The 15851-nt window shown below is 49.2% G+C and overlaps 1 protein-coding gene across 1 annotated transcript; it reads left to right on the top strand.

Moving 5' to 3' along the window:
• Window positions 1-6985: 6985 nt before the first annotated feature.
• Window positions 6986-14826, top strand: Gtpbp2 (GTP binding protein 2). The gene is made up of 12 exons (XM_055612815.1): window positions 6986-7188; window positions 9091-9117; window positions 9751-9935; window positions 10359-10467; window positions 10594-10791; window positions 11053-11227; window positions 11378-11597; window positions 11854-11989; window positions 12126-12184; window positions 12708-12879; window positions 13203-13367; window positions 13581-14826. The coding sequence occupies exons 1-12, from the start codon at window positions 7003-7005 to the stop codon at window positions 13755-13757; spliced, it is 1809 nt and encodes a 602-aa protein (XP_055468790.1). The 5' UTR covers window positions 6986-7002; the 3' UTR covers window positions 13758-14826.
• The last annotated feature ends 1025 nt before the right edge of the window (window positions 14827-15851 follow it).

Genomic DNA, 15851 nt, shown 5'->3' on the forward strand with positions numbered 1-15851 from the left:
AGCACCGTCAGTTCCAGGATAGCCAGGGCTGCAACAGAAAAACTCTTGTCTCAAAAACACCAAAAACCAAACCAAAACAAAAGCAATCATTTTCATTTATATTTTGTAAGCATAACCTTTACACTTATTACAGTATAGAAGATTGACTTACAAGGAAGATGAGGCAGGGTTATCAGTTAGGGGTAGTGATTACAGTGATCCAGTACTTGGTGGAAAAGGCTGGAACTGAGAAAAACTTGAGACGAGGTCTCACTGTGTAGCTGTGGCTGGCCTGGAACTCACAGAGATCTGCCTGGATTTGTTTATTTGGAGATAGGATTTCATTTACCCCAGGCTAGCCTTGAATTCCCTGCGTAATCAAGGACGATCTGGAACCCCTCATCCTCCGTGCTCTGAAGTACTGGGCTCATAGGCTTGCACCACGAGGATTTCCACTGTGCTCTTTACATACTTGTTTACACAGGGCTGGGGAATGACCCTTGGACTTTGTGCAGGTTAGGCAAGCACTCTACCAACTCAGGTACATCCCAGATCCCCCCCCACAAACACACACCCGTCTCTAAGTGCTGACATTTCAGGCATGCACTACTAGGCCTGTCTATCTGAGGTGTTCCAAGGCAACATTTGTTGGCACTGAATGGCATTAAAGCTATCAACACATGCAGTGCAAAATTTTTAATGTTATGGCCCAGTGTGTTGGTGCTCTAGGAGGCAGAGGCAGGTGGGTCCCTGTGAGTTCAAGGCTAGCTCAGGCTACATAGCCAGTTCCAGGACAGATAGGGCTACATGGAGAGACCCTGTCTCAAAACATTAATTAATAAAATAAAAAAAATTGGAGCAGTCTGGAAAGATGGCTCAGCAGTTAAGAGTACTAGTTGCTCTTCCCAAGAACCCCAGTTCTAATCCCAGCACCCACATCAGACAGATCACAGGCAATCTGACACTTTCTTCTGGTCTCCGCAGACAACCGCTAACATGCATATATCCACATACATCTCTGTGTGATTAAAAATGCAGGCCAGACCTCTGCCATCATGGCTGTCATGCACGCTCCTAGGAAGAGCCTGTCCCAGTCTGCCTTGCCCCTGATCTCCCTGAAGATCTGTACCAATGGATTAAGAAAGCAGCTGCTGTCTGCAAGCATCTTGAAAGGAACAGAAAGAATAAGCATGATAAATTCCGCCTGATTCTGATAGCAGAATTCAGGGGTTGGCTCATTTCTACTATAAGACTAAGCAGGATGGGCACAGTGGTGCACGCCTGTGATCCCAACACTCAGGGAGGCAGGGGCAGGCAGATCTCTGTGAGTTCCAGGCCAGCCTGGTCAACAAAGAACAAAGCCAGTCCAGGACAGCCAAGGTTACATAAAGACACCCTGTCTCAAAAAAAAAAAAAAAACCTAAGCGAAAATACATCCACATACATATATAATTTAAATTTTTTAAAAGATTCATTTGTTTATTCTGTATACAATGATCTGTCTGCATGCCAGAAGAGGACACCAGATGTCATTATAGATGGTTATGAGCCATCATGTGGTTGCTGGGAATTGAACTCAAGACCTCTGGAAGAACAGCCAGTGCTCTTAACCTCTGAGCCATCTCTCCAGCCCTTCTCTGTGTTTTTGTCTGTTTGTTTTGTTTTCTTTTTTTGAGACAGATTTTCTTTGTGTAGCCTGGGCTGTCCTGGAACTAGCTTTGTAGACCAGGCTGGCCTCAAACTCCTGGCTAAAAATAAAATCTTAAAGGTTGTTTTTGTTTGTTTGTTTGTTTGTTTGGAATGTTATATGTTCAGAACCAAGACTGCCATGCAGTCACACAATACCGTATGAAGCTGCAGGCTCATCACATACCTGATTCTGAATTAATTCTTTGTTATTGTGTTTTCAGAAGCCTTTTGCTATTGCCAAAATTTTCACAAACCCCACATTCAGTCACATGACTCCTTTTTGAAGTTACAATGTGTATTTGAAGAAGCTTTGAACTTGGTCCCAGAAGGTGGTAAGAGAATAAGTGAACCCTAGAGATATTTAGAAAGATGTCCAGTGATCCAGGAAGCAATGGTGCACGCCTTTATTCCCAGCGCTCTGGAGGCAGAGGCAAGTGGATCTCTGAGTACAAGTCCAGCCTGGTGTACAAAACTAATTTCAAGACAGCAAAGGCTACACAGAGAAACCCTGTCTCTGTCTAGGGAGAAAAAGAAAGGTGACATGAATATAATTTAATGTAGTGTTTGGTTTAGAGAGAAGGAATAGAAAGTCACCATTAGGAAAGCAAGCACAGCTGAGCAGCGGCCATCACTGAGATCTCAGCACTCGGGAGGCAGAAGCAGTAGGGCGGAGACTTTGAGGCAAGCCCGGAATACATACTGAAATGCTGTTTTAGGTGGGCCCCAGGGACTGAACTCAGGTCACCAGGCTTGAACAGGAAGTCCCTTCACCCACTGAATTGTCTCACTGTTCCCCAACCTGGCTGTCCTGGACTTGCTTATGTAGACCAGGCCTGCCTCGAACTCAGAAAGATCTACCTGCCTCTGCCTCCTGAGTGCTGGGATTAAAAGCGAGCACCACCAGGCCCAGCCCATAAGCTCACTTTTTTATAGGGAGAGTTTAGTGTCTCTTGGAATACTATTTAGAACAGAGGCAGGCATGAGGAGGTCCTCAGTATAGACGTGGGTTAGATGACCCAGAGAAGATACACAAAATGGAGGATGCTTGGGAGAAAGAACCAGCTGTGGAAGCCATGAATAACTAGTGAGAAAAATACAAAGAGACAAGTCATAGAGAGCAAGACTAGTGTGTGTTTCAGGAAGTAGGGGTCAGAGGTCAAAACACACTGTAACCACACAATGGATATACTGTGTGCAGGGTGGGATAGGGTGGAGAGATGGTTCTGTGACTAAGAGTACACACTGCTCTTGTAGAGGGCCCAGGCTCAGTTCTCATCGCCCACTCCAAGCAGGTCACAATCGGCCCCGGGGGTTGGGCATCCTCTGCTGGCCTCTGAGGGCACTGCAGTCATGTGCACAAAACCACTCACAAACGTACACAACTTTAAAAAATACTGGGAATCCATGCATAGTGGTACACATCATTAGTCCCCAGCTCTTGGGATGCAGAGGCAGCCAGATCTCTGAATTTGAGGCCAGGTTGGTCTACAGAGCGAGTTCCAGGACAGCCAGGGTTACACAGAGAAACCCATCTCTAAAACCCAAAGGTGGTGTTGAGCTGAAGGTGTAGCTGAGTGCTAGAATGCTTGCCTGGCATGCATAAGAGTCTTGGTCCAAGAACTGCATGGGAAATTGATGCTAGAATAAAATAAATTAAAAGTTAGGAATCCAGAACAAATTGATGTATATGTAAATCTTAGTATAAGATGGTGGCAGCTTTTTCTTCTTTTAAAATATTTATTTATCTATTATTTATGGTTTTCTGCCTGCACGTATGCCTGCATGCCAGAAGAAGGCACCAGATTTCATTATAGATGGTGTGAGCCACCATGTGGTTGCTGAGAATTGAACTCAGGACATTTAGAAGGAACAGCGAGCGAGTGCTCTTGACCTCTGGGCCATCTCTCCAGACCCAGCTATTTCAAGTAAACAATGCAAAACAAACCCAGGTCTGGCAGTGAAGGCCTGTAATCCCAGCTAGGCTGAGGCAGGTGGATCACAAGTTCAAGACCAGCATGAATAACTTAGCAAGACTCTGTCTCAAAATAAAAAGGAAAGAATGGGAACATAGGTGTATAGTCAAATGCTTGAGAAACAGGAAAGGGGATAGCTATTAAAAATAAACTTAGGGGCTGGAGAGCTGGCTCAGCAATTAAGAGCACTGGCTGCTCTTCCAAAGTTCCCGAGTTCAATTCCCAGAATCCACATGGTGGCTCCCAACCTTCTATAATGAGATCTGATCCCCTCTTCTGTCATGCAGGTGTACATGCAGTTAGAGCACACATATATATTTTTAAAAATGTAAAATAAATAAATAAATTAGGGGCTGGAGAAATGGCTCAACAATTAAGTGCACTGGCTGTTCTTCCAGAAGACCCAGGTTTGATTCCCAGGACCCACATGGCAGCTCACAACTGTCTTTAATTCCAGTCCCAAGGGAGCTGATGCCCTCACACAGTACGCACGCCGGCAAAAACCAATGTACATTAAAAAAAAAAAAAAAAGACTGTTTAAAAAATAAACTTAGTTTCTATCATATACTACAAAAGGGTGTTTTTCAAGTGGATTAAAGTAAGTGTAAAATATACCTGAAAATCATCTGGACAGTGGTAGAGAAGGCCTTTAATCCCAGCACTTGAGAGACAGAGGGAGGTGAATCTCTGAGTTCGAGGCCAGCCTGGTCTACACAGTGAGTTCCAGGATAGCCAGGGCCACACAGAAAAACCATGTCTCCGACAACAAAACCTGAAAAATTACTGCAGGAAGCTAGAACAGAACAGAACAGTGAAAGAGTACGTGCTTATCAAGCACTGAGGCTCTGGGTTCAAGTGTTTATATAAATAAAAAAACAAATCAGGGCCAGTAAGACGGCTTAGTGGGTAAAGGCACTTGCTGCCAAGTCTGGTGACCTGAATTCAGGTTCCAGAACCCATTTAATAGGGCAGGATAGATACCTGAAGTCGCCCTTTCACTTCCACGTGTACGTCATGACATGCACGCATGCACATAGAATAAATGCAAATTCTTAGTACATATATTTAAACTATGTGTATGTCTGTAATTGGGACAATGCACATGAGTGTGGTGTTCTTGGAGGGCAGAGAGGATGCTGGCTCTCCGGGAGCTGGAGTTACAAGCAGTGGTATGCCACCCAGCGTTGGTGCTGGGAACTGAACTCTGGTCCTCTGGAATAGCCGCGAGAGCTCTTAACCACTGAGCCATCTCTCTAGCCCCAAGTATAAAAATTTTCATATATCTCCTCAAAAATATGATGAACTTATAACATAGGAGGCCAACTTAATGACAGGAAACTAAGAAAGCGGAGGGAAAGGTTGCTGTAAGTCAGAACACACAAAGGTGCCATTCACAAAATGCATATTAATACAAAGGAACCAAATATAAACACAAATGACTCATTACAAGCCAGGAAAAATATTTGCATGTGATGCGTAGATAACCACACTATAAATGCAGCCCATGCCCAGACACCTCACGGACACCTCATAAGCAACCTGTCCAGGAAACTGATCACTTCTACCACCTGCATTCCCCAGGACCCTTATCTCCTCCTGGCAGGCATTCTGTTGGCCTGCTCCTCTGCCAGCCTTCACTTCTGTGAATAGGTAGGCCAGGTTGTTCAATGGGTAGTCCTTAGTCATCTTTTAAAAGAGGGCTTCCACTGAGGAGATATGGGTGGGAGGAGATTGTGAGTTAAAAGTTGACTGCTGGAAGTCCTAGAGATATTAAAAACAACAACAACAAAAACATGTTATCAGTTGAGTGCCGCAGGTTCTGGCCGTTGAGAGGACCCAGGGCAGTTTGGTGATAATGTGTGGGTGAGATCTCTTGAGTTCCCTAGCCTAAGTCTCTTAAGAACATTTTCTGGTAGTCCTGGGTGCCTGGCTAGGGCCGGCCTAGCATGCAGGATAGAATATAGAAAACACCCGCTTTCCCTCACGGAGGTCCCGGGTAAGGCTTTTCAGATTTTAGTTCTTTTGGTCCAGCTGATGTGGATGTTATCCAGTGTGGACAGCAACTGCAAGCTCAGTAAACTCATCTCCTTCCATGGGCAACCCTGAAGAAGCCATGGACTCACCCAGGTCTGAACTCCCACATGAAGCACCAGAGGTAAGGCACTATTGGCGTTCTTAGTTTACCGAGGAAAACTTTAAAATTCTGGAGGCAAGGGCTGTTTTATTTTTTGGCTATGTCTGCACACCTGGTTGTTTGTGAAGAGACGGGAGCGGACATACTTTGAGTCATGAGAAAGCCACGGAGCTGGGATTTGAACCCTGGCGTCCTGACTCTTGGCCTGGCAATTCTGTTTTTCCACTCTGCCCCTTTGGTGCCCTGTACACTGGTTTATATCGCTTCAAGAGTTCTAAAGGACAGTTTCTATTCCTGGCCACTTCCCCCGCCCGCTGGTGGTTGACGGAATTGGAACGCCAGCTCCGCCCCAAAGAGGGGCCAGGCCCCTCCTCCGGACAAGTTTTAAACCAAACTGTTTTCCGGGATTGGTTCAACTTCAAAACAAAGGAGAGGAGGGATACTTGCTGTAGGCATCTTCCAAGCACTAAGGTAGCTGGTTTATGGGTCTGGACACGTGTCTGGCCACCGCGGTGCCTGGGGCTGTTAAAACCAGCCCCCGGACTGTGCCAGCTAAGTAATAAAGCAGTCACTATGGTGCAAGGGTGGCATAATCATCGTCACAATAACAGCTCTAATTATGCTATAACTACCATCTGCCTCCGCCCTAGCTTTTGCCCTGACTCACTCGACAGCACGCCAGCCGTCGGGGAGGAAATTGAGGCAGAGGTGGAGCCAGCAGGCTGTCAGGTCCAACCGTCCTGAATTTTAAGTTGTCTGGGATCCGCGTTGAGCTGTCAAGCCCAGTTCGCTTTTGATATGAGCCCTTCGTCTCCGGTGACTGTCCTTAATCTCAAACCGCAGGGTTTTCCTACTGCCTCTAGAAAAGGAGCAGCAAGCAGAGCAGGGTATTGGGGCGCAGACTACAACTCCCTTCAGTCTTTGCGTTTAAGGCGCGCTTGCTACCCACACCTCCGAAGCCATCTGCGGCCCTCGCGCAGCGATGCCTTCTGGGAATTGTAGTTCAGACTTTTATTCTCTAGCACTAAATCTCAGGGCCACGGACTCGGTATCCCTTGATGCCCTGCGGCTTTTTCTGACGCGACCAGGAGGCCAAGGGAGGCAGGGGCGTGGCCTGCGCTGGGCCACACCCCGCTCTCCTCCAGCTGGCCCGACGCAGCGGTGGCAGTAGGGGCGGCGGCAGTGGCGGGGGGGAGGGGTCGGGCGGGGGGCTGGTGGCAGCGGCGGATGGACTCGAGGGTATCGGAGCTGTTCGGCGGCTGCTGCCGGCCCGGAGGAGGCCCGGCCATGGGCGGAAACCTCAAAGCTCGGGGGGCCGGTGGAAGCAGCAGTTGCGGGGCCCCAAGGGGGAAGAAGAAGAACGGAAGGAACAGAGGAGGTAAAGCCAACAACCCTCCGTACCTGCCCCCAGAGGTGAGCACCTGAAAAGTGGCGGGGCCGTAGGGAACTTCTCTTTCCGGTCTCCGAGACTCCAGGGAGGCGGAACTGAGATAATGAATCCCCCTTTCCGATGTCAAAGCCTCAGGGAGGACTGGGAAGAGAACCCCTTCTCTTCTTCCAGGACCCCTAGAAAGGAGGAGTGTCAAGACTGGACATTCCTCTTCATTGTCAGACCTCGGGGAGGGGCTGCCCCTTTCACCTCCGTAACCTTTGGATAAGTGAGGACAGGGGAATCCTATCCCCTCTGGAGAAGAGCAGAGGATGTCTGAACCCCTACCTACGCTGGGAGTGGGGAAGGAACACTGAACTGGGATAAGAAGGCAGGCAGAGTAACCTACGCTTTTCTAAACTTGGTCCACTGGGAGAAGGGGAGTAGCTGGGACAAAAGCAATGTGTTCCCTCCCTACCCTTCAGTACCCACACACATAGTTTAGACATAGCCCTCTGCTCTTTCCTTGTCCTGTGGGGGTGTGGAGACAGAGAAGAGCCCCTATCTACCCGCTCCTTAAGGCAGAGAAGACTACTTTCCTTCCTCTTAAGATAGGAGAACCCAGTGGGGGTAGGATGGGGTTGTGGGCACGCCTCCGGGAGGCAGAGGCTGGCAGATCTCTGAGTTCAAGGCCAGCCTGGTCCACAAAGCAAGTTCCTGAACAGCCAGGCTACACAGAGAAACCTTGTTTTGAAAAAAAAAAAAAGGAGAACCCAAGATGGGAACGGTTTCAATCAGTGATTATCAGACTAAGCAGTACCAGAGTGATCCAGATTGCTGCTCCTGTTCATAGAATTTCTGTCTAAGTAGGTGAGGGATGGGCCTGAGAATGTGGCATTTCTCACAAGCTAATGTTGTCCCAGAACCATACCTTGAGAACCATTGGCCTTGATTATCTTTGTACCATCTTTAAAGTCTACTATCCTAATTTTTCACCTCAAGCAGAATAGTAAAAAAAAGTTTCTTTGTTGATGAGAAAAGAGCTCCCACACATTCCATGGGTTTGAGATTATGGATAAAGACACTTCTAAGGACTTTAAAGATGTCATGATGGCGAAAAGGGAAATAGAAAGATAAAATGGCCAGAGAGGAGGAGTGCACATCACCTTTTGTACAGGGAATGGAGAGTGGGGCAGGGCAGGTGTGTGTGTGTGTGTGTGTGTGTGTGTGTGTGTGTGTGTGTGTGTGTAGCACACAGCCTAAAAGGTAGTGGCTGCTGTGAGAAGAGGTTATGAGATAGGTTCAGGGTTTCACCTCAGTTGAGGCATGAACAAGGGGTAAAAGCCATAGTGAGTTCAGTCTGTGATGTCTATCCCTTTAATAAATTACTGTTTCTTTTGTTTATGTAAGTCCCAACTTTGGAGTTCTCCTCCCTTACCTGGGCCTCTTATCTCAGTGAGTTTGTAGTGACCAGTGTTGAGCTCACGCTCTGGCTCAGGTCCAGAGTCACTTGTAGCCTCTTACACTCGATGGCATCAGCTTAGAGGGATGGGCAGAAGGAAGTGGTGTCTACCAAATGGGCGTCAAAAAAAAAAAGCCTCAGCAACTGAACACAGAAAAAAAGAAGACAAAACCAAAACCAAAACGGAAAACCCTACACTGAACAACAGTTTTAGGCTGTGGAGGGTTGGGGATGAAGAGGTTTTCTTGAACTAGGAACATGCTGAGGATTTGGAATCCAGTTCTTGGATAAATGGGTGGCTTGCCAAATTCTTGCAGGCGCTAAGCAGAATTTGTCTTCCACTGCCTCTTGGCAGATTCCAGCAGGGACAGGTGCCACTATGCCTTTCTTTATAAGCTTTATAAACCCGAGGCTATTGGGAGTTAAGGGAAAGTCAGGATTGGCTTTGGACAGGATGTGCTAACTGCTTCCTGTTTCTTTTCAGGCTGAAGATGGAAACATCGAATATAAAGTGAGTCTTAGGTTGGGGAGGAGAGGAGAATGGAGTAGTTGCCCTTGTCAGGATGAGGTGATTTCTGTGCTATCCCTCCAATTTTATGATGTAACTTCATGCTACATGGTGTCATCCTGAGCTCTCTGAACCTCACTGTCTCAGGGAGAGAATCACTGCTAGTGTGGGCAGGGGTAAGGGTTGTTTTTGTGTGTGTGTATGTGTGTATATTCAAGACAGGGTTTCTTTGTGTAGCCCTGGCTGTCCTGAAACTCACCCTGTAAACCAGGCTGGCCTCTGGACTCAGAGATCCACCTTCCTCTGCCTCCTGAGTGCTGGGATTAAAGGCGTGTGCCATCACTAGGCTAAGATTTTTAATTTGTGTATGTGTTTGAATGTGCTTCTGAGTACAGGTACCCTCAGAAGCTAGGTGTCAAATAGGTGCCTGAGCTGACACTTCAGGCAGTTGTCAGCTGCTGAGAACTCAACTTGGGGTCCTCTTGGAGAGCATTATATACTCTTAACCACTAAGCCATCTCTCTGTCCCCAGGAGGGAAGGGTTTTAAGTGAACAAGAAGGTGCTAGTTATTGTAGCAGGACAGACAGGGCCACATTTGGGGTTTGGGAGAAACAACCCTGATTTCTTCCTCTAAGCTGAAGCTGGTGAACCCGTCCCAGTACCGCTTTGAACACTTGGTGACACAAATGAAGTGGCGTCTCCAGGAGGGACGCGGTGAGGCTGTCTACCAGATTGGGGTAGAGGACAATGGGCTGCTGGTGGGGCTGGCTGAGGAGGAGATGCGGGCTTCCCTCAAGACCCTGCACCGGATGGCAGAGAAGTATGTTTCCTCCGCTTCCGTCCCCCAGCTTTAGGGAGGACCCATGTATACCCAGGCAGCCAGATCTAGAGGGGCCTGGGTCGGGTGGGGGTTCCTTGAATTGCAATCCCTTACCAAAGGGCCAAGTGAGTCAAGTTGGTGCTCTCATTTCCTCACTCTGCCTAAGCTCCCTAGTTCCCTTGATTTAAAACACTCCCCTTGTTTCAAAAGAGAGGACAGGGCCGGGGTAGATTGCAAGGTGGTAGGAAGGACAGTTAGGTGGTCCAGAGCTAGGCTGGAACAGGGGGAATGCATATGAAATATGGCATCAGAGGGGCAGGGCAAAGGGAGGAGCTGACTTTCTTCTGCCCTGAGCCCCCTCAGAGCTGGGAGCAACACCAACTCTTCCTTTTCCTTCCTCCCAAATTCTCTCTTCTGTGACAGGGTTGGGGCAGACATCACTGTTCTTCGGGAACGAGAAGTAGACTATGATAGTGACATGCCCCGGAAGATCACGGAGGTGCTGGTCCGAAAGGTCCCTGACAACCAACAGGTGAGCACAGTGGAAGCGCCTCATGCTCTCGCTCTCAGGGAAGGCTCTGTGGCCTTAGGCTTTTCATTGGCCAAGGATCCTAAGGGCACGCTCCCCCTTCAGCCTTCAATGCCAATTTCTTCACAGTTCCTGGATCTCCGTGTAGCCGTCCTAGGGAATGTGGACTCGGGGAAGTCAACCTTGCTTGGAGTCCTGACCCAAGGAGAGCTGGACAACGGGCGGGGCCGGGCCCGGCTCAACCTTTTCCGCCACCTGCATGAGATTCAGTCTGGCCGAACTTCCAGCATCAGCTTTGAGATCCTGGGCTTTAACAGCAAGGGAGAGGTGCATGGGATCAGCGGGACCCAGTGGGGCCAGACTCATGAGGATGGGCTGGTAGAGGTGAAGGACAGAGGCTGGGGGCAGGGTGCGGAGACCTTTTGGAGAAGTCAACAGCTCTCTCCCTCTTAAAATCCAAGTGAGAATCCACGGAGTGAAGTAGAAAATGGGCTCAAGGTTAGGAGACAGGGACTAGACTAGGTCCTGGTGACTCCTGAAGGGTTGGGGAGGGTCACAGGGACACTGAGAGCCCTGGCCCTGGGCTAGGTGGTGAATTACAGCGACTCACGGACTGCAGAAGAGATCTGCGAAAGCAGCTCCAAGATGATCACCTTCATCGACCTGGCGGGCCACCATAAGTACCTGCACACCACCATCTTCGGCCTCACCTCCTACTGCCCCGACTGCGCCCTGCTCCTCGTCGGCGCCAACACTGGAATCGGTACGAGACGCTGAGCAGAGGGGCAGGGCAAAGGGAGGAGCTGACTTTCTCCTGCCCTGAGCCCCCTCAGAGCTGGGAGCAACACCAACTCTTCCTTTTCCTTCCTCCCAAATTCTCTCTCCTGCCACCTGCCTCCTTTCTCTGAGGCAGCCGGCACCACACGGGAACATCTGGGGCTGGCCTTGGCCCTGAAAGTGCCCTTCTTCATCGTGGTCAGTAAAGTGGACCTGTGTGCTAAGACCACAGTGGAGAGGACAGTACGCCAGCTGGAGCGGGTCCTCAAGCAGCCTGGCTGCCACAAGGTCCCCATGCTGGTCACCTCTGAGGATGATGCTGTCACTGCTGCCCAGCAGTTTGCCCAGTCACCCAAGTGAGCCTGCCTCTCACCCTACAGCCTTGATGGACAGGATCCATCCTAGTTTAGTTCTTTGGCTTTTTTTAGTTTGGGATTGTGGGAGGGAGCTAACCGGAGCTTTGTTGATGCCTGGGACCTTGGAGACATTAGCTGTCCATATTGCCTGGCTTGCTCACAGTCGGCAAAAGGGGCTCTCTGCTCACCTTTTCAAGGGTGGGCCTCTGGCTGCTGCTTCCTGTAAAGACTGTTCTCTGCATTTGTCTCTCCACAGTGTCACCCCTATATTCACACTGTCCAGCGTGTCAGGAGAGAGTCTGGACCTCCTCAAAGTCTTCCTGAATATTCTGCCACCACTCACCAACAGCAAAGAGCAGGAAGAGCTCATGCAGCAGTTGACAGAATTCCAGGTAGTCGGTCCAACAAACAGAAGGCAGCGGGGTTGGGGGCAGGGCAGGCCCTGTTCTGACAGCCTGAGCACATTTATAAAGGTTGGGCTTGCAAGCCCTGGTGGCAGGACATTGACAGGGTTTTCTTTGGCTCTAGGTGGATGAAATCTACACAGTCCCAGAGGTGGGGACCGTGGTTGGAGGAACACTGTCCAGGTGACTGCCTTGTTGCTACCCGCCCTGCTCAGCCCTCACCTACATACCCTTGTACTTGGAGACCTCTTGCCTGAAGGAGACCCTGCGGTTGAAATGAGCCCACCCACAGGATGTGCTTTTTTGCAGATTAGCTTTCACTCTGATTGCTGGAGGAAGCTCAGTAACTCTTGGCTTATGAGGGGAGAAATGATACTGCTGCTTTAGAGGAATCTCCGGGCCCTAGGGCATATGTGTCATGGATTCTAGGAAGAAACAGATCTCAAAGCGGGGGAGTGAGAAAGAGACTGTTAGTGAAGCACAGGGTAAAACCTAACAGTATAGTTTGCTCCTTTAGAGATCTGGTGTTAGCCAGCCATTGCTGCTGGCCTTCAGAGTCTGAATGCTAGGCTGCGAAAAGCAGTCATCTCCCTACTTCCAGGCTGGAATTTAGAGTTTTTACCCTAATTCAAGGGACATGAGCCCAGAAAGGCAGGAGTCGGGGGGACCTGTGCTGACGCTGTGCTACCTGCTTTCTGGGCTGCAGTGGGATCTGCCGTGAGGGAGACCAGCTGGTGGTAGGCCCGACAGATGATGGGTGTTTCTTGGAGCTGAGAGTATGCAGCATCCAGCGCAACCGCTCTGCCTGTCGCGTGCTACGAGCTGGTCAGGCCGCTACACTAGCCCTCGGAGATTTTGACCGTGCACTGCTTCGCAAGGTGAGGTGTACAAATGGGTTGGAGAGGGAACACAGGAAGTGTACGGAAGACTGGCTGCCCAATGAGAAGCATTTGTCTCACGATGCAGAAAGCCAAGGAAGCGTGGGAGTGTAGGCCTGGCTATGTAGACTACTGAAAGGGCTTAGGATGCTCAAACCACGGGTCCCTAAATATAATCACCATGGTGCCATCATCTCCTGAGGCCTCTCTTTGGAGGTATAGAGAAGAAAAGGGGATTCAGAAGTTCTAAAGGGTGCAGAGTGGCTGGAAATAGAGTCTAATGCCAGGTCTGCCGTCTTGGGCCTGGGGCTGTGCCTCCCTAGGGCATGGTGATGGTGAGCCCCGAGATGAATCCCACCATCTGCTCAGTGTTCGAGGCAGAGATAGTCCTACTGTTCCATGCCACCACCTTCCGGCGGGGATTCCAGGTGACAGTGCATGTGGGCAACGTACGTCAAACAGCAGTGGTGGAAAAGATCCATGCAAAGGTGAGAGGGACCTAGCCATGTCTCAGTTTCTACAGGGAAAGTCCATGTTCTGCTAACATCAGGCTTGGCTGAGAGTTCCCTGGCCCCATAAAGGGAGCAAAGCCCATACATGTTGGGTAGCAGCTCACCTGAGGACCTCACAGGTGGAGCAGGGCTTGATAGAGAATGGGACGAGAGGCACTGGCCAGGGCTGTGACCACTTTTCTCCTGAAGGACAAGCTGCGGACAGGGGAGAAGGCAGTGGTACGTTTCCGTTTCCTGAAACATCCGGAATACCTGAAGGTGGGCGCCAAACTCCTGTTCCGGGAGGGTGTTACCAAGGGCATCGGTCATGTCACGGATGTGCAAGCCATCACAGCAGGAGAAGCCCAGGCCAGCATGGGCTTCTGAGTCCTCAAAACAGCTCTGCTGCTGTCCCTACAATACATAAGGTGACTTCCGGCCACGCTGCCCGCTATTGGCGGCTCTGTGTGTTAATAGGCTAGGGAGAGGAGTGTCTGCTGCCACTTGCTTCCTGATGCCTTTCTGGAGAGGTGTCAAGCTTGGTGGGGGCAGGCCTGAGGGAGAAGACAACTCAGGGCAGTGCTCAGCAGCTGTGCCCCCTGGTTGGTTCAATAACCCTGGCAGCTGCAAGGTCTTGTCTCCTGGAGGGAGTACTACATAGCCATCTTGGCCCACTATCAGGACTGGGCGTGACTCTCCAGTGTGATCTCTGCACTTCAGGAACTGTCACAACTGGGATGGCCCTTGAAAGCACTTCTTTTTTTATACCTCCGCCCAAGGCCACATAAGTTGCCCATCTCAACCTGACTGTGGATAAAAGACAGTGCTCCTAGCCATCTGGTGGACCCCAGGGACTGAAGAAATGGCACGGAGACCGTGAAAGACTGTGCCCCTACTCTGTGTTGAGTCCTGATGCATATTCCTGGCTTTATTTCCTTGTCCTTCACTCAAGGGCCGAGTCCCCAGATCCTCCTGTCACAGGCCCCACTTGGTGCTATTTGTGGTGCTGGCTCAGGCGTGGGGCTGCCAAGCCAGGACTTGGCACACCAAAGGCCAGCTGCATGCCAGTTTCTTTTCCTCTGCAGTCATCTGTTGGCTTTCAGGCTAGATCAAATAGTATGTTTTCCTTTCCCAACCTGGTAGCCGTAGGACCTGACCACAGTTGTACATCCTGGCGTCCTCATCCCCATCCCTGCTCCCACATAAACTTTTTCTTGTTTTAGTAATCTGTAGTGAGCACCCCCTTCCCTCTGTTGCCGGGAACCAGGAGGAAAGGGAAAGATGTCATATTTTCTGTTTTAGGCATGGACTCCCTCCTTTCCCTTTGTTAGCATCCTGGGTTCCCATGAACTCAGGGATTTGTTGGTTGAAGATTCTCTGCATATATATGTATATATATATGTATATATATTTAAATACACATATATATTGTACAGAATAAAAATGTTTTATTGAACACTTTGTGCTAATCCTTAAGACACAGGCACAACCTCCAAGGCTAGATTCTTCTCTAGGATTTGAGACAAGTGACGCCCCATCATTGTTGAACTCTGAATTGGAAAAGATGTCATCCCTTATCTCATTGCTATTCTTTTCCTGTCCCCCACAGCATCAGTGTTCTGTGTTCTGTTTTGCTTCGAGTGAGCAGAGTATAAAGTGAAAAGGCCTCTCCAGCTCAAATAGCCAGCTCCTGTTGTACTTACTATGCTAACAGTGGGAGGAGCCCTCTCCTCAGAGTACCAGAGATGAATAGTAAGGCGGCCCTCACAACTTTTCACTTGCAGCCTAGATTCTTGAAGTATGGACGGCCCGCTTTAGCCAAACCTCAGTTCTTCTAATTTCTGAATTCACACTTTTCATGGTTTTGGAATCCAGCTGTATTCCCAGCCTTTCTGAGTTTCCCATATTAAACAGAGTCTAAGGCTAAAGTCTACTGTAAAAGTAGGCATGCTATTTTGAGTAATAATCCTGGCAAAACAAATGACACATGTGCTTCAAAGTCTCATGCCTCTAGAATTTTGTTTTTGAGATGAGTCTCTAGCCCAGGCTGGCCTCAAACTTACTACATAATTAAGGATGACCTTCAACTTCAGATCCTTTTAACTCTCAAATGTTGGGATTATAGGCATGGCTCATGCCAGCTTTTATACCATGCTAAGGCCAACTTAGGTCTTTCTGAATTTTAGGCACCAATTGAGCTATATATCCCCAGCGCTAATTTTAGTACTTTCAGACAAGCTCCTGGCTATATAACTCACAGTCCTCCCACCTCAGCCTTCCTTACTTAGGATTACAGCTATGCACCACCATATGTGAGACAGTTTTTGAAAAAAAAAATACAGTTGGTAGCCAGGCATGGTGGTACACGCCTTTAATGCCAATACTTGAGGCAGAGGCAGGCAGATCTCTGTGGATCTGAGGGCAGTCTGATTTACAAAGCGAGTTCCAAGGCAGCCAGGGCTGTTAAACAGAGAAACCTCA

Source organism: Psammomys obesus, unplaced genomic scaffold (assembly GCF_907164565.1).
Source record: "Psammomys obesus unplaced genomic scaffold, mPsaObe1.curated_primary_1811, whole genome shotgun sequence".
NCBI classification, from domain to species: Eukaryota; Metazoa; Chordata; class Mammalia; order Rodentia; family Muridae; genus Psammomys; species Psammomys obesus.